This window comes from Anastrepha obliqua, chromosome 4 (genome assembly GCF_027943255.1).
Source record: "Anastrepha obliqua isolate idAnaObli1 chromosome 4, idAnaObli1_1.0, whole genome shotgun sequence".
NCBI classification, from domain to species: Eukaryota; Metazoa; Arthropoda; class Insecta; order Diptera; family Tephritidae; genus Anastrepha; species Anastrepha obliqua.
In genome coordinates, this window is record NC_072895.1 from 36,003,038 (window position 1) to 36,030,957 (window position 27,920).

The 27,920-nt window shown below is 35.0% G+C and overlaps 1 protein-coding gene across 3 annotated transcripts in view; it reads left to right on the top strand.

The window, feature by feature from the left end:
- Positions 1–27,920, top strand: part of LOC129243924 (heterogeneous nuclear ribonucleoprotein K homolog) — a 39,873-nt gene that overhangs the window by 1,427 nt on the left and 10,526 nt on the right. For 2 of the 3 annotated variants that reach the window (XM_054881381.1, XM_054881379.1), the window contains exons 2-7: positions 2,209–2,281; positions 20,298–20,398; positions 20,475–20,531; positions 21,928–21,971; positions 23,912–23,984; positions 24,070–24,165. In XM_054881381.1, the coding sequence (XP_054737356.1) occupies positions 2,275–2,281; positions 20,298–20,398; positions 20,475–20,531; positions 21,928–21,971; positions 23,912–23,984; positions 24,070–24,165 (378 nt within the window). In that variant the 5' untranslated portion in view covers positions 2,209–2,274. The remainder of the gene's footprint in view (positions 1–2,208; positions 2,282–20,297; positions 20,399–20,474; positions 20,532–21,927; positions 21,972–23,911; positions 23,985–24,069; positions 24,166–27,920) is intronic. The other variant, XM_054881380.1, reaches the window with a different exon arrangement.

A 27,920-nucleotide genomic window follows, 5' to 3' on the forward strand; every position in this document is an offset into this window, starting at 1 on the left:
CTTTGGATGGTCAATAATGATCAATAAAAACAAATAGATTCAAAAGATTTTTTAGTTCAGCAGGTGCTGACAGTTTTAATCCCATTAGTAAATTAATATGCGAGAATTCATCTCTTTTCAAGTTAAACTCTAAAGACCATATTCTTGTTGTTGTAGCAACATAAACATTCCGCATACATGTACGGGGAATGCTGCTTAAGTGACAGTCCTTGGCCGGATATAAATCAGGGTCGGTCCGGTAACGCAAAACCGACTGCGGTAGGAACGAGATACGTTAACTATACATATACCATATTCTCTTATTTTTTGGTTCAATATATTCCTTTTCCAAATATTCATCAATAATGTTCTGAAAAAAATTTTTTGCACTCATTATAATTATATTCAATCGGTTTAAATTTGTATCAATTAAACTTGTTGAGCTGCCAATTAGTTTAAGTGTAGCACCAAATACTTTCATTACTATATTTTTGGTCAAGTATTGCAGAAAGTAATTGATCGTTTGTGGTGGCCTATCACCACAACCTCCAACAGATAAACTGTGTCGTACCCGGTTCGAGAGATTTAAATGGGGGGATTTAGATATGAGAGACGGTAACGCCTTCGGCAGCCGAAAATTTTGAATATTAATAGATAATTGCTGGTGAAACCAATACAGGAGATCGGTATCGATGACAGAGCCAAGTAATCTGAAAAATGCAAAGAAACCGATAAGGACACGATCGCATGATTTTCCGGCAACATACTTGCATGAATCATGGACGATAGTTGTGGTTTCAATATACCTGTTTCGAAAATTTCCGCCAAAAAACAAAGTAGAAGCCGCCATTAAGGGCGTTAAAGCTTAATAAAATGTCATACTGCGGTTCACTTTACTAATACAAACTTGGGAATAACTCCTCGTATTTGTATATAATGGGTGGACAATCGTTCAATTTCATTTGGTTTTTGTAGAAGATTGCTGTTATAAAATATGTACCTATATAAAAAATTCCAGACACCTGATGTAATTTTTTTCGAAGTAACTCATGCAAACTTGTGAAAATTCGGTTGGTTGTTGGAATGCTTGTGCTTGTGTTTTTTTTTTTTTCATATCTATTTAGAAAGACAATAGTATTTGTTCACTTAGGTCCAAAATAGAAAATGACAACACACATCATGTCAAATTTTTGGTTTTACTACATTTAGATTATTAATCAAAATTTTATCATTTTCGAGAAATTTTTTTCACCTATACAATTATACCTAAACATTTCTACTCTTTGCTAAAAACTTAAACTCATTTATTTCGAGCACCGGCAGCGCACATTAAGAGATATGCTCATATTTTTGTCAGTTATTACTTCCGCACTGCTTTTGCAAAATTTTTTTCATACCTCCGTTCGCTACGAATGCCTTTTTACGCCATTCAGCGGGAGACCCTTGCCATCTTTATGAACTCTCGCTGCTCGATGGTCATCATCGGAATCCAACCACCACCACCTATTGCAAATTTATAGCTTCAGCTGCCTCGTGAGACCTTCGTTAATTTGGCACAATTATTTTCCGTATACTGTAAATGGGTTAAACGCATCTTATCCAGAATCGACACTGGCATACTCGATATATCAAGGGTATATGAAAGTTCCTGGTACAACTTTAACCACCTAAGTATTCAAGTGTCCCTTAAAACTTTCCCTCTTTTAACACCCTTTTCAGCTGCATGTTTCCTGGAAGTACCGTTAGATGAAATTGACAAAATACCCTTTGCCCTACTTCGCGAGCAAAAATACTGCCCATAAGTTGATGTATTATATAATCAGGCAAATAGGTATATACATATGTAATCTAGTATATAAAGCTTTGAATTTTTGGCTTGATTTTTATGTTTTTTTATGTCAACGCACAAATTTTGTGAATTTTTATTTTACAATCTCAGTTCCTACACTATATCCTTTTTTCGAAGTACAAAAATAAAAATAATATTACTGAAATCGTGCAAGGATTTTACATTGAATAGGTGTCCACGAAATTCTCATGTACGTTGTAGTACGGCGATATTTTTACGAAAATCGACGATGAATACAGTATTAGGGCTGATTTACGTATCTATTTCGTTTCGAATATGTCCAAAAGTTTTGGTCATTAGTATTAGCGTTGGGAACACATTTTTTTCTTATGCAGCTACATTGCATTCGTTAAAAATGCCATCTTGTCTATTCTTTTCAGAGCCTTCAAAGGTTGCAAAAGGCCTAAAGTTCGTCTAATAATCAAATCAGCGTCCAATCGCCAATTATGACCAGTAAGTACGCTGAATTACGCTTGAATGTGTTATTATTTGCATTTTTTAGTGCCAATTGTCAGTAAATTACTTTCCGTTTAAGTGTTAAATATGTTTTAACATTCGTGTGGTTATGCTATTTAATGAAAAATTTAAGTTATGTTTTTAAAAAAAGTTAAGTTTGCTTTCTTTCGTACGAAGCTTAAATCATACGTGTTTTGGAGTTGTTTGAATATTGCACTTCGGTTCCTTATACGTACCGTAAAATTTTGTTTAAAGCATGCCCATTTTTAACCTGAGCCGCAAGGTTGTTGTAGCAGCATACACGTTCCCCATTCATATACGGGAAATGCTGCTGAAGTGATAGTCCTTGGTCGGATATAAATCCGGGTCGTTCCGGTTACGTAGGACCGACTGTCGGGGGAACGTAGTCGCAAGGTCGAGAAGATCGGCTAAACCCCAACAACCCTGTAAGCTCCAATTATATGTATATATATAATTCTGGGTGACTAAGATAAGAATGATATGAAATGGTTCTGGCTTTACTATGAAGCTGCATAATTTCGTGCATGTATGAAGAAGCACAATGTGTTAAGCATGCCATTGAAATAGCCGTCTCGGTTTTGCTGGCAGTTCCTCAAGCCGTCGGTTCAATATGTGCGGCGTTATTCCGGCCTATTTCGACATAAAGCTTATCCGAAGTAGTTGGCTTGTTAATGTAGACTAATCACTTGACGTAGCTCCTCAGAAGAAAATCGAGGGTGTTCAGTCGCATCATCATGGCGGACAATTCATGAATGCTCGCCGTGGGATGACCCAGTCGTCAAATATTTCTTTCATAACTTCGAGCGTTTCTTTCCTTGTATAGCATGTAACGGTACTCGTCCGAAAATATGATTTTGCGTCGTACTTACGTAGCAATTAAGTAGCATAGTATTTACCAAGCAGGATGAAATATCATCCCTTACTGAATATTTTAACAGCTGGATGCCATTGGTAACTTTGACAGCTGCTGAAACATTACAATTCGATAACCTGTTATTACTAGCTGGTCACCCATTAGTTGATAAAAGAAAAAAATCGATTTACAATTAACAACCATGTATCTAAATAATAGTCTTAAACATTTTCTATTTAGATATTTATAGGTCTGACCGAATGAATATGTTTTGCCTGTTGCGGCGGGGTGTGTGACTGGCATAGAGTATAGTGGAGCGGCGAGCAAAGTGTAGAAAGAGCAATAAAACATCGAACAAGGCGTCAAACGAACATAATTTAGTTAAAAATTTGCCGAGTTGAGCTGTATTTTGTTTTGTTAAAAATGGTATAGAAAATACCTTGAAAAGATGTTAAATAGAAAACAGCTCGGAGAATTTAATCAGCGTTTGGCTGTTTTCGATGTATACTTTTGTAAATAACTGGTTGCAGCCAACCCGAGAGGAAATGTATTCATTCTGTCAGATCTATTCCATCGGAATTTATTGGTCTCTGTTTCGCATTTCTTTTACCGTAAAGACGACTGTGAACTATGAAGCTTCTCAAACGGTTGCAAAGCCGGGATTAATGATAAGCCAGGGAATGATAAACTTGACTGCGAAGGTTCGATGCAAAGATCTTAATGTGTTATACTGGATAAGCGGCAAAGCAATTGATATTAAAGACAGAATTATTAGACCAGTTCTTTGAATTAATCAATGGTATAATAGGTATCTTCCATTCGCTACTTCTCTGCTCGCCATCTCTCTGATCGACTCACTTCACAAAAAATTTGCATGTGAAAGCAACAGCAGTGATAACAGTAATCCATATAATTTATATTATTTCAATTTCTTTATATATAAAATTAATTCGGTATTTCAGGGAATATTGTATTGAAGCATATTTGAAAAATGTATTATATATAAATTGATATTATTGATTTATTTTTACAAATAGCTAAACTTAATTAAAAAAAAAAAATAGAATAATATTATTTTTTCGGAGACTTGGGTCTAGGTAAGGGGTTGTGAAGGGGATAAGGTACAATGAGTTTTTAGGATTTACTCTGTGACTTTTACCTTAATTAACTCATTACTTGAGTAAATATTGAAATAATTCTAATTTACTATATCAGCTAGCATTCGGAAGTACGCAGGTTCGGAACCCCGTACACGAAACCAATTAATAGAAACAGTTTTTTTTAATAGCGCTCGATCCTCTCCGAGTAAATGTCTGTCATGAAAAAGCTTCTCATAAAAAACCTTCTACCGTTCCGAAGCGGCATAAAAGTGTAGATGCCTCCATTTGTGAAAAGATCAAGACGCATACCATAAATCCCCACAAAAGTGTAAGCACCAACTATGTATTATCATTTCATAAGTTCATAAACAATAAATTGATTGTTAAACGCGTTGTAATGTAAGTTGCGACGTCTTGTTGGAACCAAATCCGATTTAGCTGAGTAATTTTTGTAAATACGACCGACCAAAGGCTGCGGCCCCAGTAAACTAGCCCTCTCTAGTGTACCGTACCTCACCCTACTTCAAATCATAGTTATCGATAGTTCTCATGCAACTAAAATATCACTATATCATTTTTGCCACATTAGTGACAACAAACATAATCGAAAATGAAAACATAAAATTTTCTCGATTTCCTTGGTATACAGCAATCACGTCTCACTGGCAATGGCAAACCTCCGAGTATTATTTCTTTGAAAAAGCTGTTGATAAAAAACCATCTGCCGTTCGGAAGTGACATAAAATTGTAGGACAACATCAAGACGCATACCACAAATTTGAGAAACTCTGTCAAACACCTCATAAAAGATGCGCACACTAATCATATATGTACATATGCATCAATTCATACATACTTACAGACGGTCGTCAAAGTTATTCACATGTAGTAATAATGTAATAAAATAATAATAAAATATGTTTTTTTTCATCACATATCGCAAATCGATAATAAATTTACCAAAAACGTACTAAAGAAATAAAGTGCGAAATAAGTCATATTCCAATGGGGCCAGACTTATTCACACAAAACATGATTTCAAACCGGCGTTGGTGTGGTGGCAAAAAGATACTCAAATATATTTTACATAAAATAGGAAGCACAGAAGTGATTTGAAAGCAAATGTGAAGCATGTAGGAAAAACTGAAATATTTTGTTTGGTTAATTGTTATTTGACAGGAACAGGGCGAGGATTTATTAAAGGTCTCTTCTATTCGCCACTTCTCTGCTCGCTATGTTGTTGCTGTTGTAGCATAAACATTTCCCATACATATATATTATATATTGGGAATGCTGCTGACAGTCCTTGGCCGGATATAAATCCGGGTCGTTCCGGTAACGTAGAACCGACTATCGTGGGAACGTCTCTGCTCGTCTCTCCCAGCTCGGTTCATTTGACGAAAAATTTGCATGTGAACGCAACGAAAAAGCTATCCAGCAAGATTTTACGATTTTATGAACTGTATTGTATTATGAGTTGCAACTCGAACATGCATTCCACAAAATGCTGCGAACGAATGGCGAAAATCAATTTTCGGCATCATCACGGGCGCATTTTCGCCTTCGCTTAATCGTATCTACCAAATTATTTTGACTTCTTTTCATTCGACCTGTGGATTTGTGATTGCATTGGTTGGTATTTAAAATGTTTTAAATATAGTTCACACATATGTATTTAATTTACTAATTTTGAGCAATTGTTTTGAGTTTTATTGAAAAATGGTGGTTAATTTATTTATACTTACACTCTTACAAAAATAAAAAATATTTCCCTAAGTACCTACACTGACGACGGCATATCTATAGGATAAGAGTTATCTCTAACAAATCGACGTTGTGGTAGTAAATTAACCGTGACCTGCTTCCTTTAATCATCTTTGAAAATTCAAATCCATGGAATTAAGCATTTTTTTAATTTGTAATTTATTTGTGATTCTTTTATATTGTCACTTCTTGCTTAGAATAATTTTGCGTTTGTAATGTCTAAATTGTCAAATTTGGATGAAGGCCTTTGTCAGGTAAATTCTTTTTTTTTGCTATACCAACAGCAAATACAAGCGAATGTGGATGTACATACTTATGGTTTTGAGTAGAATCCGAACGGTAAATGGTTTTTATAAGGAGCGTTTTCATGGCAGAAAAAGAGGGGGCGACCGCTATTAGAAAAACACTTTGTCCATCAGTTTGGAGTTTCAGGCATTTCTGAATGGTTGTCACGCACTAACCCATTCGGCTACGGCGTCCAGTTCATACTACATCAAAAAGCATATAACACAAAGTTTCGAACTTTCTAATTAAATTTTCAAAATGTCATCAATTTTTTCAAGTTTCTAACTAGAATTCTGGACTTGCAGTTTTATAACCCATCGAATTTTGGAATTTTCAAGTGACTCCAAATACCTTTTTTTTAACACCGTCTATCAACGGCACTTTGTTTTGTAGCTACTTAAAACTTATTCAATGGGCAAGGATTTTTTGAGTAAGTTGTTTTTGTTGTTAAAGTCATAGTTTTCCGATATCTAACATCCGTTCGGGGCACTTCACAAACAACATATTAGGTGAGTTAAAGAATCCTCAAAAGCTTTGTCTCATTATTTCGACGATTTACATAATTATAATTATCCTTATGCCAATGGTTCCAAACAGTTTTCTGACTTATCTCGATTCCCTGGGCTAGGGAATAAGTGCTCCGTCTTCCTTGTTATTTCAACATGTCATTTTAAATGAGTTTAATTACATTGGTTAACTTTAATTACAATGTCTGCCTTATACTTAAATACCTTTCTTTCTTTTTTATTAATGCATGCGTGTTTTTGTAATTAGTAATGTGAAGTGCGCTGCAGTTGCAGTTACATATCCCATATTCAGTTGAAGATTTCAATGCTTTTAGGCGGACTGCGTAATTGCTTTGAAGTCAAATAGAACTGCTTTTTAATGACCGTAAGTCAAGTCGCATTCCACTTTGAGCAAAGCTATTCATATTAGCTTGTCTTGGCCAGGTATTAACAGTCCGTCATTGTAATTTTGTTGCTATGGAGATCGATGAATGAAATTTGAGCGAAAATGGTCAAACAATGGCATGCATTCACATTAGGTGTAGCGAGAGTTATTTTATGGGAAGATTTTGACCATGATGATAAGTACATACGTGTATGTATATATGTGTACATATGTCATAGCATACACTTTGTCAAAGGTCGCAAAATTTGGGCGTGGCTTCATGAAAAAATGTGATTAACTACATTTCTATAGAGAATGTGTATTGTATTCTGTCCAGCAAAGAAGTATAATGTGATGTACAATATGAAACTTGCCAGTTGTGGAGAGAGGGCTGCGTGTCAGTCTTAAACTGAAAAAATAACTATTACAAATATGTACGTATGTATGTATATCTACATATGCATATATCTATGCAAATCAAAATTATACATACATATTCAAAACCTTTGGTGATCAGAGAAAGTGACAAAATGAAATTCTTGTAGATATATAATTTGAAAAATGTTTCGAAGCTCTAAGGGTTTGCTCTGAAATGCATGGCGGAAATGTTTTATTCGAATTGCAAAAGTGAATCGCAAGTAATTACAGAAGCAAATTGTATAGCTAGTTTTAGCATTTTTTTGGCTTCAATCTTACAGTTATGACATTCTTTTTTATGTAGATCGAAATTACTTTGGTATATGTTATTTCATTATTCCCTTGGACAAGGACATACTTTGAACGCTTTTTAAGGTTAAAGGATTTGAACCGTAAATTCATTATCTTCTTTTATGATTTTTCTTATTTTAAATCATTTAGTGCCATTGGTTATTTACCTGATTTTTCACCGAACTCCAACGGGCAGCTTTTATGTCTTTATGCTTCGCTGATAAATTTAGTGTACCAGGGGTCCTGAAAGGATGCAGCTTGGTTTTCCTACATTTGATAACTTTATTAGTCATGCTCCTGTATCCTCTTATGTTGCAATATGCCATTTCACAAAATGTTAACAATCTGGCTTTTAGGTGCTCTTAGTTTTTTTTATATTGAAGTTTAATTTTTTTGAATTTTTTTTTTATTTTCATTTTATATTATTTTTTGTTTAATTTTTTTTATTTCTTTATATATATTTTTATATTTCTTTATTTAAATTTTAATTAAAATCACGGGATGAAAATCCACAAAATACCAGGGCATTTCACTGACTATAGACTACGGGTATTAAGGCAGCTTCTGGTTTTTTATGATTTCTATTGTATTTTTTTAAATTGTGTTGAATCCTTTATGTTTTGAATCGAGGGGTTTATATTTATTTTAGTGTATTTCTTTTTCATTTGATTTTGCATATTTTTTATGTAGTCTTGAAAGTGTAGTAATTTTAGCGGGATTTTCTTTTTTTTTTTGTTTCTTTCGTAGTAGATGTTTATTTTTATTGTACCCGATAGGTCTACGCGACCTAATCGGGGAGTCAATTTGTGACTGAGGTGCTCTTGTTATCGCAACTTTTTGTTATCGATATGTTCCTCCTTTTCATTTTGCTTCTGAAAAGCCAAACCAACAACAAAACTTCTCCGGATAGAGTTGCCCAATGCACATCAATAAGTAGCAGCAGTAGAACAAGAACAGCAATGGCGTAATTTTGTTGTTGCTTGAATTCTGTAGGCAGCACAAAAGTAAAAGGTAAACAACGTGAAAGGTAAATCGGGGTACAAATTTTTTGGAATTTTCGTTGTTGTTGTTGTAACAGCATAACATTCCCCGTACATACATACGGGGAATGCTGCTGGAGTGACAGTCTTTGGCCGGATATAAATCCGGGTCGTTTCGGTAACTTAGAACCGACTGTCGTCGTTTTTTTTTGGAATTTTCGTAGTTTTGTTTGGTAAAGGTTCCAAAAAATCTTTATTTAAGTGAGCCATGAAATTTATCTTCCCATTTTCATTCGCAATAACAATTTTGATGGAAAAAATTATGTTCTTAATTAAAATTAAATGTAAATTCCTTTTCAAAAAAAAAGTGCGAAACTATCTTAACCCTGGATCACTAAACATTCGTCTAATAGAATACGCACGCCTGATGCTTGGCGAATTCGATAGTTCGACATATTCCCGTCACACCACCTCACTAAATGAATTTTCAAAAATAGTTAAATAGAAGTATTATAACACTTCTCTTCTTAATTTACACTCATTTGTGTGAAATAGAGAAAGAAAATATAAAAATATACCTCCTATGTGAGTGTCAGTACTTAGCCAGAAAGAGGCTTCGCACTCTTGGTACTGCATTCTTAACAGATGTAACAAATATAGGACATCTAAAACTAACGAAGCTTTGCTCGTTTATAAACGCCCCCGAATGGTTTAAAAAGGAACTCGTAGTGCAAGGATAACTTCCAGTGGTATCACAATGGATCTAGGACAGGTCTAAGCGACAGCCATCCTACCTACCTACCTGCCTAACACTGTTTTAAGTCTAGTGATCTAGGGTTAAGTGAGAATCGCTGTTTGCTCGTCCAACATAATAATCTGCAGGTTGAACGAAACAAGCTAAAATCCAAAACTGCTAATCCTGCAAAACAAAAAACATTAAACTGTGTTCCTCTGAAAAATTACTATGCGTTATAGAATTTAGACTATTTTGAAGCGAAGAATAGTTTGCGCTGCATTACTATTTCAATAGCCATAGCTTATTTTTTTGTAATAGAAATATAGTTGATATAAATTAAATAATTGGAATGGAGACTTAATATGTACTTATGTGGGTTATGGAGACAAACAGAAAAAGTAATACTAATAATATCTATGGTTTCCTTTACCATAATTGCTTTAAAATAGACATGCTTCGTTTCTTGCTTAGTTTAGTGCCATGCATTTTTAACATCAGTCGTTTAACTTGGACGGTCATTTAAATAATTATCCAATTCTGAAGGAAGCAAACTGCTGTAGATTTTTACATTCTTATTTGTTTGTCTAACAAATTTTCCACAATTTGCTGAAATTCTCATGAGTGTACATACATACACATAAGGTTTCATATGAGTACAAAACATATTCATACATCTACACATATTTATACACGTCATGCAAGAGCGTAGGCAGGTATATGATTTTTCTATAGTTACGCCTTGCAGAAACACGTTTCTGACTTGGTCTAAATTTTAAATATAAATAATGTGAAAACATCAGCTGATATTGACACAGCTAAGTGGTCACCACAACATACCAAGTTGCCGTTGAAATCACAAGCCACCAACGCTGTATAAAACGCTCATTAAATATTCAAAACTAGAAATATCAACTTATTGCTCTATAGTTCCTTCAGAAGTTCTGTTTCGGCCTGCCCATTGTGCAATTAAAAATTCTCATAATTTGATTGCGAAGCTCCTTGATGGGGCTAAATTTTCTAACAATTTCCATTTCTCTAAAAAGGGGTTGACCACAATAAATACAAAAATAAAATAAAAACCAAATGATACTGTCAATATTAAATGCAACTTTATTAATACCTGCTCCTGCGCTCGCAGTAATGGTGTATGCATTTACATACTTACATACACGCGAGAACATGCGTTCAAATTATACACAAATGCAGGTATTCAGAGGTTTTTGTTATGGCCTTTCTGGTCATTACATTGGTTGCGTGGTACCCGAACGTATAACTTCCCCTGTTTCTATATACCGGGGGAAGAATTTTTAATGATCTATTTATTTGTTAGATTTTTATTGGTCAGTCTGTGGTAGCATGCACATATTCTGTCTCGTGCGCTTAGCTGTCTGTCTATTTGCTGTATGTCACTGTTTTCTTATAATCATTGTCCACGTCGAATGTTCCCTCTCTGTCAATTTACTATTGCCGATCGGGTCTGAATTTTTGTACATGCATGTTTCTAGAGTCCGCGTGGATAGTAGTGGGAGTTAATAAGGGAAAGGACTCGCTGCTGATTGGCCGATTTCCGGTTGCATTTAATGGGCCGGCTTTTCGAAGCCAAGTATTGCACAAGCTTTTGCTAATAAATAAAGGCTTTTGTCTGGTTAAAACGCTAGTAGTTATAGACATTTCACTGGAAGTGGTCAAAGGCTTCCTGTTGGACTTTTCGTTTATTTGAGAACATATCTGTGAAAATTTGTGATAATTGTTTTAAGTGTTGTTTGTTAACTCTCTATTAAAAAAAATCATATACTTTGATCATTCCGACGTAAATCTATTTTATTATAAGGTAACCATTATTTGATTTTAAATAAGTACTGGACACAATGGACACAAAAAGGACACTGCAATCACAGAGGCAATTAATATTTCACCATTTTATTAAATTGAAACTTATGTGGTCTAGAACACTATATTTCCTGTTATACAAAAATATTTCCTAGAAAGTCTTACCATGGTATTTTTTTTTTTTAATAATTGGAGAATAGGTCTATTTCAAGTTATGCTCTATTTTGTTTTTGTAATGTAGAATATTCAGCAATATATATAATATAATTACAGCTGTGAACATGAAAGTACCCTTCAAAAACTATTTTGAAGTCATTTATTTCTTCCCAAAAATCATACAAAAAAAATTTCAATACCAAATACCTGCGAAGGGTTAAAAGATTTCAGATGTGTAGAGTTTATCTGAATAAATGAAATTTATTGGTGTTGTTACGTTTTTAAGCGTAACATTGAAATATCAATGCCTTCATTGTTTTAAGGTTATATAAGGAATGTTAATAACATTTTGCACAGATTTAGGCGAAAATAGGTTTTTAATTTTTTTTTAAATTTTGGTTAGTGGCATTTTTATTTATATTATTTTTCAATTTTGGTGTCATTTTCCCTGCCGAATTGTAAGATGTTCCAAAGAGAATCTCATGCAGTCAGCCATACAAATTAAAAAAGAGGTGAACTTAAATGTTTCTGACATGACTGTACGTGGAATACTGCTGATAAGCGGCTCGCAGTCCTCGAAGAAAGCCACTCCTGATATCAAAACATAACATAAAACGTTTGGAATTTGCATGAAAACATGCTAGCTGGACAGCTGACCTGGGACTTAATATTTTGTAGACTAACGAGTCTAAAATAATTTTGTACGAGGGCACGAGCTTACGACAATATGCTAGACGTTCACCTGGCACCGAAAATCAGCCACAATACACTCTAAAAACCATTAAGCATGGGGGCTCAGAAATAATGGTATGGATGTTTCTCATATTATGGCCGTGGAAATAATGCAGAATGTTATGTTGCCGTATTGCAGAGAGGAAATGATAATAGACTGTGTCCACCAGAAGGATGATGATTCTAAACCCACAAGTCTAAAGGCCAAGGATTGGTTTCCCGCAAATAAAATTGTGGTTATGCACAATGGTCCGTTCCCCCGACTTCGATTCTATAGAAAATCTGTGGGGGGACTTCAAAAGAGCTGTACACAATGCCAACCCGAGTAACAATCAACAACTTTGGGAAATTGTTGAAGATGCGTGGTTAAAGATTCCGAAGCAACATTGTGAGTAATTAGCGGAATCACGCCGTAGTGTTGCTGTAATAAAAAATTAGGGAAATTCAACTAAATATTAGTTTCAAATTTTTATCTGCAAACTTTGTCAATGCATTTTCTTTTTAATTTTTTCATCAACTTGTTTAGAATGCGCTAATTATATAACCACTGCTATTTTAATATTAGCCCTGAATTTCTATTTTTTGTTATATAAATTTTTGTTTTTCGTTATATAGAAGAATTGATTTAAATATGTGTTCAATTAAAGAATATATAAAATGTTTTTTGGTACTGCTATTTTCGTGTTCGCAACTGTGTATGTATAAATCCTTCAACATATTTATATAACGTAGCATTTCATTAGAGGGAATTCTGTATTCAAATTTTTAAAATTAGTAAAAGAATTGATTTGTTCGCATCTCCGGTCCTGATTTTCACACAAATCTTATGATTGGTCGGTAATTTTCGCAAGATTCATTTAACATGCATCAGTCCCTTGTGTGAATTCGATAAGAACAGTCCTGCCTTTTGTGTGAAAAATGTGAAGTGCAATAATATTTTTTTTATTTGATATAGTTTTTAGTTTTCAATGTATTTTGCTTTGTTTTTTGTTTTTTGTTTTTTTTTTATACTTTTTTATATTTACTTTTCTGTTTTTATTGCTTGGATTTTTTTATGTTGAGTCAAATTGACATTTTTTGGCAGGGACTTCTTCTTGATAGGCGCGATAACCGCATACGCGATTTTGGTAGAGTTTAACCAAGCTCGCCAGTCGTTTCTTTCTCGTGCTAATCGGCGCCAGTTGGAAAGACCAAGTGCAACCAAGTTCTACACCTGATCTTTCCAACGCCTTCCTCTTCCTCTGCTACCACCAGCTGCATCCGTTTGGAATCAGCCAACGTAGTCGCTGGATCTTTATTCGTTGCACTATTTCTATATGATTTGGGACAACTAATCTTAAGTTTAAAATTTGTTCCAGACTCTTAGGTTTGCGTCTTGTGGTAACCAATCTATTTTATATGATATATACATTATTTCGCGACGAAAATACCTTCAAATACGATTTTATTATATGCATTTATACGGCCAGTGCATACCATAGCAATACGATACAGGAGACGATACTGCGTTACTACTGTGGTGTGACAGCGAGGCAAACGCTGTTCATGACATTTAAGGTATGCCTTCATTTGATGAGCAAAAAAATTTGTTTACAGCGAAAAAAAGAAGCACTAATCATAGGAGAAAGTACTGGGTGCACCCGTTTAACGTGTAATGAAACACAGTTCGGCGGTTTTTTCTCATGAAATATCTCAATGCCCGGTCACTCCGGATTGTTTTTAATTAATCCAATAAACAAAATAGGCTTCTTCGTCCTCTGAAATGGCCCACACTCGATTTATATCGCTTCTCGTTCAGCAAACTGTGGCTATGGGTGATAAACAGGCGATATATGCATGTTGTTGCAGTGTCGCTGTTGTACAAGGGTGCACTGACTTTATCGCTTCCATAATTTGGAAACGATCTGGTGTTAAACGATGCATGATGACTTGCCAAACTTTCCACAGTTTGCCATTCTCAGCTGTTAAACCTTAGTTATCGATATCGATAGTTCGCATGCAGCTAAAAAAACACTCTTTATAAAGCTAGCCCAATCCAAATTTATTGAAGTAAAGAGATACAGAACGAAGTTCCAAGTTTGGTAGGTTGTGTTGTGATAAGGTACACTGCCGTTTTTTTGTTCTTTCCAACAGTAAAACAAAAGTGGAAAAAAATCCAAAAGTTAACGTTTCAAAATTAACCGAACATAGGTACATGTAGCAAGCACATAAAAAAAGCGTGCCCATTAAAGAGCAATTGGAAGACCTCTGAACGAACAGTAACGGTTTTCGTAGTAGAACACCAAACAAATATCCTCAATTTCAGGAAAAACCCATAAATTCGCTGGGAATTCGCAAGTACATAAAGAAAAGGGGATGGAATTTTGGCAAAAAGCTTTGTTTACAGATGAGTCAAAGTTCAGGCAAACGTTTGTAGGGGGGAAAAATTTTGGTGCATTTAATCCGAAGGATTTAGTATCAACTATCAGCATGGCGACGGCAACGTAATAGTTTTGGGAGTTGTGTCAGAAGAATAGTATTAATTGAAGGTAAAATGGATCGGTGCAAATACAAATCTTTACAGGAACAAAATTTGAAACTTTCGGTGGGTAATTTAGTGCTTGTGGCAGGTTGGATCTTTCAACAAGGTAACAATCCAAGACATATGCCACAAATTGTCGCACTGCTTTATTATGTACCAAGGCAATTAAACAACCGCAAAGAAAATTTAGTTGCCTCGATGTCATGTCGGTTATTGATGACAATGAGGAGTTAACTAAATACTAAAAATCAACAATATCTAGGATTAAGTAAAGATTCCCAATTAAATTTAGTTATTTTTGTGCTGTATTTAAATTTTTTACGCTGTTTTTGCGCTTTCTCCCTATAACTTCGTTATTTTATGTGATAAGAACAAGGGTTTTAAGGGATTATACACAGTTATGAAGCAAATAAAAGACGGGTTGTCAAGGATTTATCCTGAAGAAACTTCAGAATATTTTAATTTGAAAATTTTTGGCGGTTATAAAAGCATCCTTCAAGAACGTAACAAAATTTTTTATTTATGAAAATGTTGATTATAGAACGCGCTGCAGGCGATTTCTGGAACCTCCTTTAAAAAAAGACGATTTACGGTGTACATCGTAACTCAGGATTGGATTATCTGAAATCAAAAAACCAAACAAATTTTGTTAATATATTAGATTATCTAGTAATTAATCGTTCGGCTAATCAAAATAGTGAATTTTCACAAAATGGCAGCTTTAAAAAAAATGATTTCGATTTTTACGGGCGTAAATTGATTATAAAATGGAAAATAAGTATCAGATTTACAAAAGGAACGATTAATTACTAGAAAATGTATCTTTAAAGATTGAGTTAAAACGGTTGACCGATCAAACAAGCCGTTTTCGAGATATCGTGTACACCGACTTGAAAAATGCCGTTTTGAAAAAAACACGTTTAAAGAAAACTTTATTAACAAAATTTTTAGTAAAGTTTTCGGACTTTTAAACCTACGAAAATAAGGGGTGGGGTGTATGTAGACTTTGGTTCTTAATTGTATACGTTTTTAATTCACTTCCTTAATTTTTGCATAATTTTCCCGTTTTTACATAATTTAAGTAATTGAATATTAGATTGTTATTGCTAGACAAAGATTTTATACAAAGAAATTTCCCAAATGAATTTAAATTTGGTACTTCTATTTTCATTAATTGAGTTTGCTCGATTTCGAGAAATATGAAAATGAAAGAGATTATCCCTCTTGGCATCAACTTGGGAGAATTGCAAAGCTATAAAAATATAATCTAATCCTATCATCCTATCAATCTGGCTAGTAGACTTTCGTGCTTTCTTCTTTCGGGGAACGTTTTACGCTATTTTATATTAGAAAAATATTTCTAAGTATTAAAAACCATCGTTTTTGAAACGCTTAATTGTGTTTGTGGGATAATGCAGTTTTTTGCAAATCTATGATTGCTTTTCGAAGAGCTGGGGTGCAATTTTTCTCTTTAATTATTAAATCGTTTCAACTGAAATAAAGTGCTGTCGGAATATTCCAGATACTTTATTTTTTACTTACCAGTTACAATATATATATATATATATATATATATATATATAATTGGCGCGTACACCCTCTTTGGGTTTTGGCCGAGTGCCTCCTCCTATTTGTGGTGTGCGTTGTTCCACAAATGGAGGGACCTAGAGTTTCAAGCCGACTCCGAACGGCAGATATTCTTTTTTATGAGGAGCTTTTTCATGGCAGAAATACACTCGGAGGTTTGCGATTGCCTGCCTAGGAGCGACCGCTATTAGAAAAAACTTGTTCTTAATTTTTCATCTTTCGCCGAGATTCGAACCGACGCACATAGGGGTATTTGAACAATCTAAGGGGCCAAAAGTATTTTTTGGGTTTAACGTGTGCTAATGGATGTTTCTGAATAAAACCAACTAAAATAATGAACTTAAAACATTTATTGAATGAAATATAATATGAGAATGAAGAAAGATTTACAAGATCAAACATAAAAAAATATAAACAATTAAAAAAAGCATCCAATCAAATGGTATTATTTAGATTTTCTTCATCGCTACGTGAAGAAAATTCTAGGTTTGGATCGGCAGGCGAGCATTTCCAATGTTTCTGGCAGAAATGATTGGGACTTTCTTCTTTTTATTTGCCTCCTAGAGCTCATTAAAAGGACCGCGAACTTAAAAGGAGGCGGTTAAAAATATCCCTGTTGCAATTTTCTCTAGTCAATTTTCGGGCAAAATCTAGCCGGTAAGAGCGGAAATGCTTATTTCGGGCTTCTGCAGCCTCTTCAGAGAGCTGGCCAATTGGTAACAAAGCACTCTTTATTATAACAGCTCCATGAATAAGTATTTTGTGCATTGTGGGTGTCATGGGATGCCACGGATAAAGATCCACATATAATCGAGCAGTTTCTGTTGCATAAATATCATATTTTTCAGGATTAATTTTATGACCACTAGAAATTGTTTCTAGAATAACTTTCAGTCTATATATTAATTCGTAGCTGATGCCGGTTATATCGGATGCTAATTGAGGATTGTCGAAAAATCTTCGGCTTGTGTTACCGTCATTGGTATTACCGAAATTCGCCTTTGGCATATCTATTAACAATCCCGTTTCTTGGCGAAACCTGTCCTGGATCTCTTGTTTTCTCTCTTTCTCGAGGCTTTTTTCAGTTTCTGTTTTTCTTGCTCTACATTTTTTTACTGGCAACTTATAAGCCAAATGGAGACTGCTCTCAAATATTCTTATCCTGGCATGTAGTACCGAAAGGCCGAATTGAATAGCCTCGAAATTAACATCTATTATTTTATCCAAATTGTTGAAATCCTTTGAGGTTGTGCCGCAAATGTAGCAACGACTGGTTGATGTGGTTCCTGTGGCAGCATTACAGACCTTTCCGTCAACCATTGTCATTATAAATTCGTGTTTCACTGAATAATGTTTGCCACTCAAGTAAAATTCTGTTGCAACCAGACTGTTTATCTGATTATTGACGTGATTAATTTCTTGCTCCGTTACATCAGTAGTCTCTTTGATAAATTTAAATCTTATAGGCCGACAAAATCGAGGAGAAGATGGTGTTGGATTTTCCCATATAGTCTTTTCCATATTTTGGCAGCATACTAATTTTACAGGAACAAAGCAGCTTTGAAAAATGTTCGTATCTGAATCCGTATCTTTTTCAATATTTTGTTTGAACTGGGTCTGTTGGGACCCGTCGCAACCCCATTTACAAATTAATTTAAGGGTTACACATTCTTGGACCTTCAATGTTGTTAGTACCTCTTCCAGGTAGTCCGATAATCGTCTAACGGTAAGGTTGACCAAAGGTTGCAATTCGGCTTCCGCACCTGTACTATTTACAGTGCAAGATTCTGGTGGCGGATAACACTTCTTTTTTTCTTTTTGTAAAAGACTATAACAAAGAAAGAATTTCTTATTTGTTCTTATTGTCTCGTATTGGTCTCGTGTTAGATCTGCATCGATGAACATTTGCATTGCTTCCTGGACAGATAAGGGGCAAATTTTATCTTTTGATGACTTTGTTCGATAATAGGCCTTTTTATATTTGGTTGCGCGAGTTGGCGAAGTAACGATTTCTTTTAGCACATTCGAAGCATCTCATTTTCCTGACTTTCTTAATTCTACTTGCGCAGATGCACGATAAGGTTTTGATCAAAATTAGAGCGCATTTCGTCAGTTTTTCTTCTTTTACTTCTTTCGCTCAGATGTCCAAAAGATTTACTCGGTCGTCCTGTTCGATTTGAAGGACTGTCAGCAACAACGGGAATGGCGAAGGTTCCGTTCAGCCAAGATTCATTACTTTTTAGAAATACCGCTTCTTTATAATAAGCTTTAGTCCATCGATTTTTAAATTCTGATTTGAAATGTGCAAAATTGCTTTTCAACGTCTCAATTTGATTGTCAGAGAATCCTTTAATAGACATAAACTGATCTTTCAAGAAATTTAGCCTTGCCTCTATGCTGGGTAAATTTTCATTGTTCATGAGGTCAAACAAGTATTTTCTAGTCACAATCCTCATTCCCGATGTTCCCATTGAACCTACAACAAATAAATATTTCGCTTAATCCCTTGTAATGGAAAAGACCTTTTTCATAAAATTTTACCAATAACATTCAAAGTACTAAAATACCGCTTATCCGGACTTATCCGGATCAAATTCTTTGATGAATTGTCAAAACAAGGTACATACTAAACAATTACAATCGAATCTTAACCGGATCTATCTCGATAGTATTACTTATTGACTAACAAATATTATTTTAAGAAAAAAAAAGTAGTTTGAGAAGGTGTGTACTTATAGGGTTGAAAAGTTAACTTTAATACTTGAAAATTATAAAGATTCTAATTGATTTCATTCATTAATAACCTGATGCTTTAGAATCCATAACTCTTTACTCCACTGTTGAACACAAAAACATGAAATTTCACTTTTAAAGTTTGGGTTTTGCAAGAGTGCCGAGAACAGATAACGTACACGAGGTGATACGATCGAGTTCCGACTGCCGTTATCGTATGTCAAATGCTTGTAGGGTGCGCGGGAGGGGCTGGCTTTTGTTTCGGAAGGGTCAGGTACCTCAGGAAGTCATTTTTGTAAATGTATTTATTGTTTTGTTAAATGGACTTTTGACCCCGTAGATCTTTCAAATATCTGTATGTGCGACGTTCTCTCTCTAAATTCCGAATGGTAGTCACACACCAACCCATTCGGCTACGGCGGCCGCGGTTTCTTACTTACTTACCAGTTACAATACAAAACAAAAACAATTCACAAAATTTTGGACGAATAACGAATCGTTCTCAAATATATTTCTCAGAAAAATATCAGTGCTCCTACTAAACTGCAAAAAAATAATTCGAACCCTTCAAGAGAAAGAGATACCTGAACGCGGTTAAATACATGTGATCACAGCAAATCCATATTTTAGGAGTGCTTACTCCTTCATATTCAGGACTGTTCTCATGAAATAGAAATCTCTTAGTCAACATTTCCTAGAAATTTACTAAATATTTGAGCCAACACATTCAATATGTGGAGGCCCTTTGTTATTGGATGCGCCAAAACTTTATAAGAAAAGCTAAAAAAATATATCTTAGGCCCAACTGCCAACATTCTGTCCGAAATGTGTGGGTAGGTTGTAAAAATTGGCTCTGGGGGATCGATCACTGCAAAAATGCACGTAGATTGTTTGAATACGTGATCGTAATTTCGCTTTTGAAAATCCCTTTTTCATGCTGGATATACAGGGTAAAAAAATGTAATTTGCATTTACTAGTTTCTATAATTTAGATTAGTTATTATAACATATGTTTATACATACGTGTATTACGTACCAGCCATAAATTCCTACTTGTCCAAGTAATTATTTATGTACTTTGCTAATGATTCGTTTATTTATTTACTATATTTTCAGAGAAAATGAAGATGAAGCGCGAAAATAACGACGACGGCCCACACTCCGACAAGCGCAGTCGTCGCAATGACGATCAAATTCGCATTCTTATCCCTAGTAATGTAAGTACCAGATTGAAACTTCACTTGTAAAGAGTTCGAGAAGTATTGAGACTGTAATACGCGTTTGAAATTTCAGATTGCGGGCGCAGTCATTGGCAAAGGTGGCCAGCATATCCAAAAAATGCGCACTCAGGTAAAATATTTGAATAAACTTATAATTAATTTACTAGTAGTCCGTTCTTAAAATCTCCGTCGTCCATTGCTTCCATCTATCCCTTCCGTCACTTTTAGAAACTGCAGGATATCGAGTCTAGAAACGTTCCTTTTTTTATTATATTATCCCATCTCTTAAAATGATTGCATATTTTAGCAAAATAGCTCTGAGTTGAAAATTTAACCGAATGAACAGTAAATTTTAATTATTAAGCTCGCAATTTTTGTCTTGAACAAAGAATAATAATTGCTTAAATAACCCGTAAATCAAAAGCTAAATAACTTTGGGAAACTCGTCTAATGTTCTGGCTAGCTGAGGCTAGACCCCTCTCATTCTTTCATACTAAAACAATTATTAATTAACTTCTATCCATGCTTTCCTTTATATTGGAACTATTACTTTGGACTATACAGCCAAAAATAGTGTCTACTCTACTTATGCATAAGTTTAGGAACTTTATTTATTATAACATATAACTTAAAAAAATATCTTATTAGTTTTGTTTAAGCTAATGCACTTAACCTCATAACTAAATGAAAAATTTTTCTCTCTTTTCTCTTGTCCCACACTCTCGTTTTATGTAACTGTGTCGTACCAATTCGACTCGAAATGAAACGATTCGATTGTAAAAACTCAAATCGTAAACGTTGAAATATAAACGTTGCCGCGACTGCCCGATCGTTCGCCCATCTACTGCCTGATTTGATCTGCCCCGTACTGGTTTGGCCTGAAATGTATTTCTCAACGATAAACCCAACAAAATACATACCGTAAAATAATAATAAAACTGAACGATATAAATGCCCATGCGTCTGCCCGATTGCCCGCCCGCCCGCCTGCCTGCCTGCTTGTTTATTTGCTCGCCCGACCGCCCATCCAACAACTGAACTGGCCCTGGTCTGATCTGAACACCATCACCAACACCATGGCCAACACCGATGTGCCCGCGCAAAACGTGTAACAAATCTATCTAATCTCTTTAAATCAACAACTTGTCTCAACTCTGATATTTATATCTGTGATGGCATTTCTAATACCATTGCTCCGTCGTGTTCCAAATACTGCCGATCGTGTGTCATGTGAAATATGACAAAAAAATAATAATAATAATCGAATGGATTTAAACGAATTTGAAAACTGCTCCATACATAATAAACCATATTTATTTCATCTGCGTACCAATTCACAAAAATGTGAATGTAAATCTTGTGGCAACGATACACATATTTATAAATTGTGTATAACACCAATTGACCAACAAAACAACTACCAAACCATCACCACTATCATACGCCACCAATCAATGAACCTGACCAAATGTAAACTGTAAACCCAACACTGTCAACCAACCAATGTAATGCAAATGTAAATGCAGTATAAAGCCACTGTATCTGTCGACGACTCTCAAGGCCCCGAACGGTAAACTCTTAACCATTACAATATCTTAAGATTCTTTTTATCTAAATCCAGTGATTATGAAATACCAAAATAATATACAATATCAGTACTTTAGACCTTTAGATTTATGTTGAACTTTTTGGTTGTTCCTTTCTAAAAATTTCGTAATTCGTAATTCGTATATCGTACATCCGCATCTCAATTTTTAACATAATTTGCATTATAATCCGTAATTGATTGGTTTTTCTTCTTATCGTACCCTAAAATTACTTGTATAAATTAAAAAATTAAAGAGGTAGCTCGGCCTCTAAATGACAAAGAGTAATGTGATTGTATATATACATAAATAATGAAATTATACATATCCACATGCATATAAACATATTTATGTATCGCCCTACACTAAAAAAAAAACCTGCGAAGCATAGCATTTTAACCGTTGCAGTCCCAGGGGTTTCGAAAAACTGCGCTTGCTCCAAATGAGTGCGAAAAGAGCAAAGCCAGCTGTGTGCTTGTTTTATTTTATGCCGTGAAATGCCAATGCTAATAAAAATTTTCAATTTTGCATGATTATAATATAATGAATAATATTATAATATAATTAGAGCTGAAGGCCTTAGTAGCCAGCGCTCTTATTAAATTTAAGTGTGTTGATTATTTATAATTTCATATTATTCTTACAAATAAATAGAAGAAAATATAAAATAATCCTAATTGTCGCAAAACGTACTCTTTACATTAAAAGAAGTTGTGTGATGCACTTCAGTAAATCTGAACAATCGGTAACTCATCTTCAGTTGTCCACAATTTTCAAAATGTGCTGTGTTTTCTCGACATAAAATTTCAACCGCGCAATCGCGTTGCTTGGGACTTAAATGGTATTGTATCATGTATTACCAAACTTCAGCATATATACACTATCTAAAGTATTTAAGTCTACCTCTAAACCGTTGTTACAAAGATTAATCTGCTCTGCACAATTGAATTGATAATCCAGAATTATTGTGCCAATAGTTAAAATGTACCTATGTAAGATCAGCTAATTCATAAATTTAGGTTGCATAACAAATAGTCGGTATTGCCTGCTATGTTGCTCAAATTCTTTCAAACCATTCACTTAACGATAGCGATAAACGTACTAACCGAATGATTCGATTGCTAAATATTATATTTACTACACCTCATCATCATCAAGACAAAAAAAAAGCTCGATATATTAATCACTGGCATCTAACGATTTAAAAATGGTATGTTTTTATTTTATTCCAATCGTCTGTAATTCTCGTTATAACTCAATTTAACTTTCTCAGTACTATTTTTTTTTGTAATTGTACCCCACTTTGTTACATCTACCAATAAAAAGGTAATGACATTTTCATATCTAGATTGGACCGAATCTAATTCACTTCCGTAAATGTATAATCAGCAAATGTGGTGCAAAATGAATGTGAAAAGAATGGCCATTAAGAATAAATACATTGCCCCACAGTTACGACACTGCGCACGCCTTTTAATGCTTGCTTTTAATCCCACTTCAAATTAGTTGTATGTGTTTGGGTAAATAGAAAATAACAACTACATTGTCGTTCCATGTATTCATTAACAGTTGGTTATGGAATCCTTATTTTTTGGAAATCAATAAGCGATTCAGTTCGAAGTCATAATTTTTGTGAAATTTACTAACTGCTACATGCAATAAAATTTTTTTAATATTAACACAGTGTTGATAGTATTGATGTTGTATTAATTAGGAATTTATATCAGAATGCCAATTTTCAAAGATACAAGAAAGACTGTATAAGAAGCAATGGTGTCATTACCCATTTCCGGTTATTGATAACTCAAGTGTCTGAGAAGGATACCCGACCGTCGTGCAACTTTTACTAAAATAGAATATAAGTTGCTAAAAGATTTATTTATTCATAAAAAATATTTACTTTCTTCTTCCGGTTTTCTAATAGTACCATATTGATATCATCGGATTTGGAGTCAACACTACAGATTGTAGCCGAGATGCTGAAATACTTCGAAGAGGTGAGAATTTAAAATTATTATAAAAAGAATGCTAAGAATTTATTTTATGATATTTCGAATTAATTTGTATAAATCTTTATTGCAGCGCGATGATGAAGTTGATGTACGATTATTGATCCATCAAAGTCTTGCTGGGTGTGTAATCGGCAAAGGAGGCCAAAAGATCAAGGAGATACGAGATGTAAGTGGGAAACATTTTAATTGTTTTATGGCTTAATTTAAATTATTTTTTACAAAATTTTACAAAATTCGAGTTTTGTAAATTCACTTTTCCAAAAAAATGTGTTTCTTGAACTTATTACATACACTGAACTCCCTTAACACCTTAAGATGTACTTTATTAACCTCCTGCGCTGGAAATTAATTTCGAACAGCCGGTGACTATATCGTGTAAACTAATTTATAATGAGCTCTTGCTTGAAATATTTTTTACAGAGAAGCTTTTAGCAGAGTGTATATAATAAATGCGAATAGTCACAATATTTAAATGAATATAAATAAAATAAATAGTATATTAAATAATAATCAGCGCTAGCAGCAGAGGCTTTCCGCCTCCGACGATGTAGGTCGGTGCCCTTTAGAAATTTATAAATTTTTTTGATGTTAGTGGTGATGTTTTGCCGAAGTGGTGATGCCTTTGGGAAGCAAGTTCTGGGCAGGATATCAGTAGGTAATGCACACTGGCTTTGGCTTGGCAAAAGGGCCAGGTGTTGAATATACTGCCCTGCAATAAGTGTACGTTAGTGATTATGGTGTGCCCAATATACATATGTATGGGGTAATGTGGTTGGTGGGTACCGATGATGGATAGACAGGTTTTGCTCGGTTGGGGTTAATGATTATAGGTGTGACGGAAATGTCCTTGGCAATTATATAGATGAGAGCATTTTAGGGATAGAGGTTGCAGATTGAAAGAAGGTTGGGGCTTAGAGTAAGCTTTGGATGAGCCTGAATATTTTGTCCTCCATGTTGTCGTGTAGAGACGGAAGCCCCGATTCGGCAAGAATAGCTTTTATGGGCGATGTCGGAAATGCGCAGGTATAGCGTGTAATCCATAGACAGCTAGACCGTAATTAATGGTTGATAGAATGAGGGATGTTACCACGTTAATCAGTAGAGCTGAGCTAATTAGCGAGAGTTTGCTTGATGAGTATTTAATAATGTTTAACGTTACATATACTTTTCCCCTAACAATAGTGTAGGGTATTCAGGAATAGTAACATTTTGTAGAATTTCTGCTGCCATCCGTGAACAGGTTCATCAGGTCCAGCTTCCAAATACTGCACCTCGCCCACTCTTCCTTTGAAGGAATGTGAGTGGAGAATGTTCCGCTGGGTCTAAGCAGGGGCGCGCATTGATCATTCGCCAAAGGGATGAACGCAAAGTTTCTAAGAATACTTGATTGTGCATAATTGAGGTCAAAATTGTTGCCTGAGCCTCTCAGTCTGCATTGCATTGAGCGCTAGATTAGGAGTAATTCGAAGTGCCCCACTGGCGAGAGGCTACATCTTTTTTCCAATAGCGCCTTTGCATAAAAGGCTATTGTTGCCTTCCTGATCCTCTTTTCAATGTTGAGCTTCCACGTAAGTTTACTGTTAAAGATTAGGCCTAGGTACTTCTCCTTTTCAGAAAGAACCAACGAAGCACGCCCTATTGAGAGGTGTTAAGCTCTGGGTATTTGGTATTTCTTCATGCATAGGACGCGCTCCGTCTTGATCAGATTCACCATCTAACAACTACGTTCAGATATGCCTGCAACAATTCGTACAGGGCATCTACAAACTTTCCTCTAACAATTAGAACGGCTTTTCCTAAAAAAACCACCGACCATTTGCTTTGAGGTGTTTCTTCCACGAACAACTTTTGTTGGATTAACCTCGTCTTGGAACATCTACACTGTCTAGTGCTATTTTCTTTCCGACTCATATGCATAGATTTAACGAGAACAAATCTTAACCAGATCTTCATGCATTATTGAATATATGTTAGTCCCACTAATGTCCAAGAATGCCTCTATCTCCCAATATGTCACATGATGATCTCGCGTTATCAATTGTCGCACATCATCGATTATTTCAGGCCGTGACTCCAGAGCCTTCACGAAATTCATACTGCAAGGGTCAACGAACTCTTTGTACCAGTGTTTTACAGTGGCTAGGTATGGTGCTTCAATGCTAAAGGTCGAAGTAAGTTGATAATGCACTCCTTTCCCGATAATCCACGTCGAAAACCCTTATAAATCATCGCACGAAAATTTTCACGAGTTAATTTAATCTTTAATTTTTCAACTCACTGAAAAAGAGCAAATAAAGCTCGTAAGTGAAAACGTTATATTCAGGGTTCTAAAAACTAATTAGCTTGTATTTTTTATTTATCTAGTTACAAGCGTGAAATAATAATACAATTATTCTTACACGTAAACAACGGAGCACTTACAAATTAGAACTTCTTAAAAATATATATCTTTAAATTTAGTTCCTCGTGCTTGAACCTTGACGTAGTGGGGGTAGGCTTGCGTGCATCTGCGAAGAGCTGGGCTGTGCCAACGGAATACTTAGGTACTGCAGAAGGGTCACCCATGTTGGAAATGCTAGCTTTCAGGCACAGATAGGTACAAGTCTGCCCGTTTTCTGAAACCGGAAGTTCCGAAAAATTCAAAAGCGTCTGTCTCTTAAAGAGCGGCTCCCTAGTCTGCGTCTGTTCCTAGTGTGGCGGCCGTGTTCAAACCTGGTAGTAGGTATAAAATGCACCTTTTCTTTTCTATTATTTGATGTTTATGCACAGAGATTCGAAACTACAAACTCTCGATTGGTAGTCACGCACCAACACATTCGGCTACGGCGGCGCATATATAAATAGCTTAACAAAAGCTTTGTATAGACGAATTGAATGTTTCTGAAATGAGTTTGAAAAATATATAAAATGTATAGGAGCAGCAGTGCAGAATATCTTTCTTTTCTAAAAAAATCGGACATTCCGTTAATTCACGACTTGTGACTAGATTTGTTCGGGTATTCGACTATTAGGATTGAATAGCTGAGCAGAAGCTCCATTGGTCATTACATTTGTAGTGTGATCTGTAATTTTGGTTGAATACTTCGTAGCCACTTGGCATTGAATAGAAGGTGGCTAAGTGTAGTAAAAGACTCATTTGAATATACAGTCTGTCCGGCAAAGTTCAAACAACAAGAGTTCCGTTACAAAAATAATTGTAGTTGTGCTAAATAGACGCATCCTTTTCGCAATACGCGTTGTGCATTTTATTAGTTTTGTGAGAATTTTAAAAAGCATACGTAGTTCCAATGAGTTCCATGTATAAAAAACGATTTGAAGCAATGCTCCTATGTAGGAGGGTCCTAAAGCTTCAAAAATGTTGAAGACGTTCATAAATAAATGGGTACAACGGTATACCGAAGTTAAAAATGTTGACGACTTCCTAGGATGAGGAAAAAAAACCTTTCCAAAGCAAGATCAGAATATCATTGATTTGTTTGTGACAAAGCCGAACTTGTCGTTGAGTGAAGCTGACGCAGTTTTAAGAAAAGTGGTGTTAATGTATTTAAAAACACGATTTGAGGGCAGAAGATCTCAAATTCCGGAGCACATTGAAAAATCGTTGCTTTCCTGATCACATATTAAAAAAATACTTGCATAGGCTAAGCAAATTCAGGACGGAATTGGACAAACGTAATATTCACGGATGAATCTCCGTTTTTGGTGAATAGTTGCATACGGCGATTCTGATGTTCTGCTGATATTCGACAACTTGAACGAATTGTCCGGTTACTGTAGCTAATATTCATGTTTGACCTTTCTCCGAAAAAGGATTTTGTCGTTTATTTGTGTTTACTGTCGATTTCAATGCAGTTTTGATGAATAAAATTTATCAAAAAAGCATAACCGTCAGCTACGAAGAATTTTGGAAGAACTAGCCAA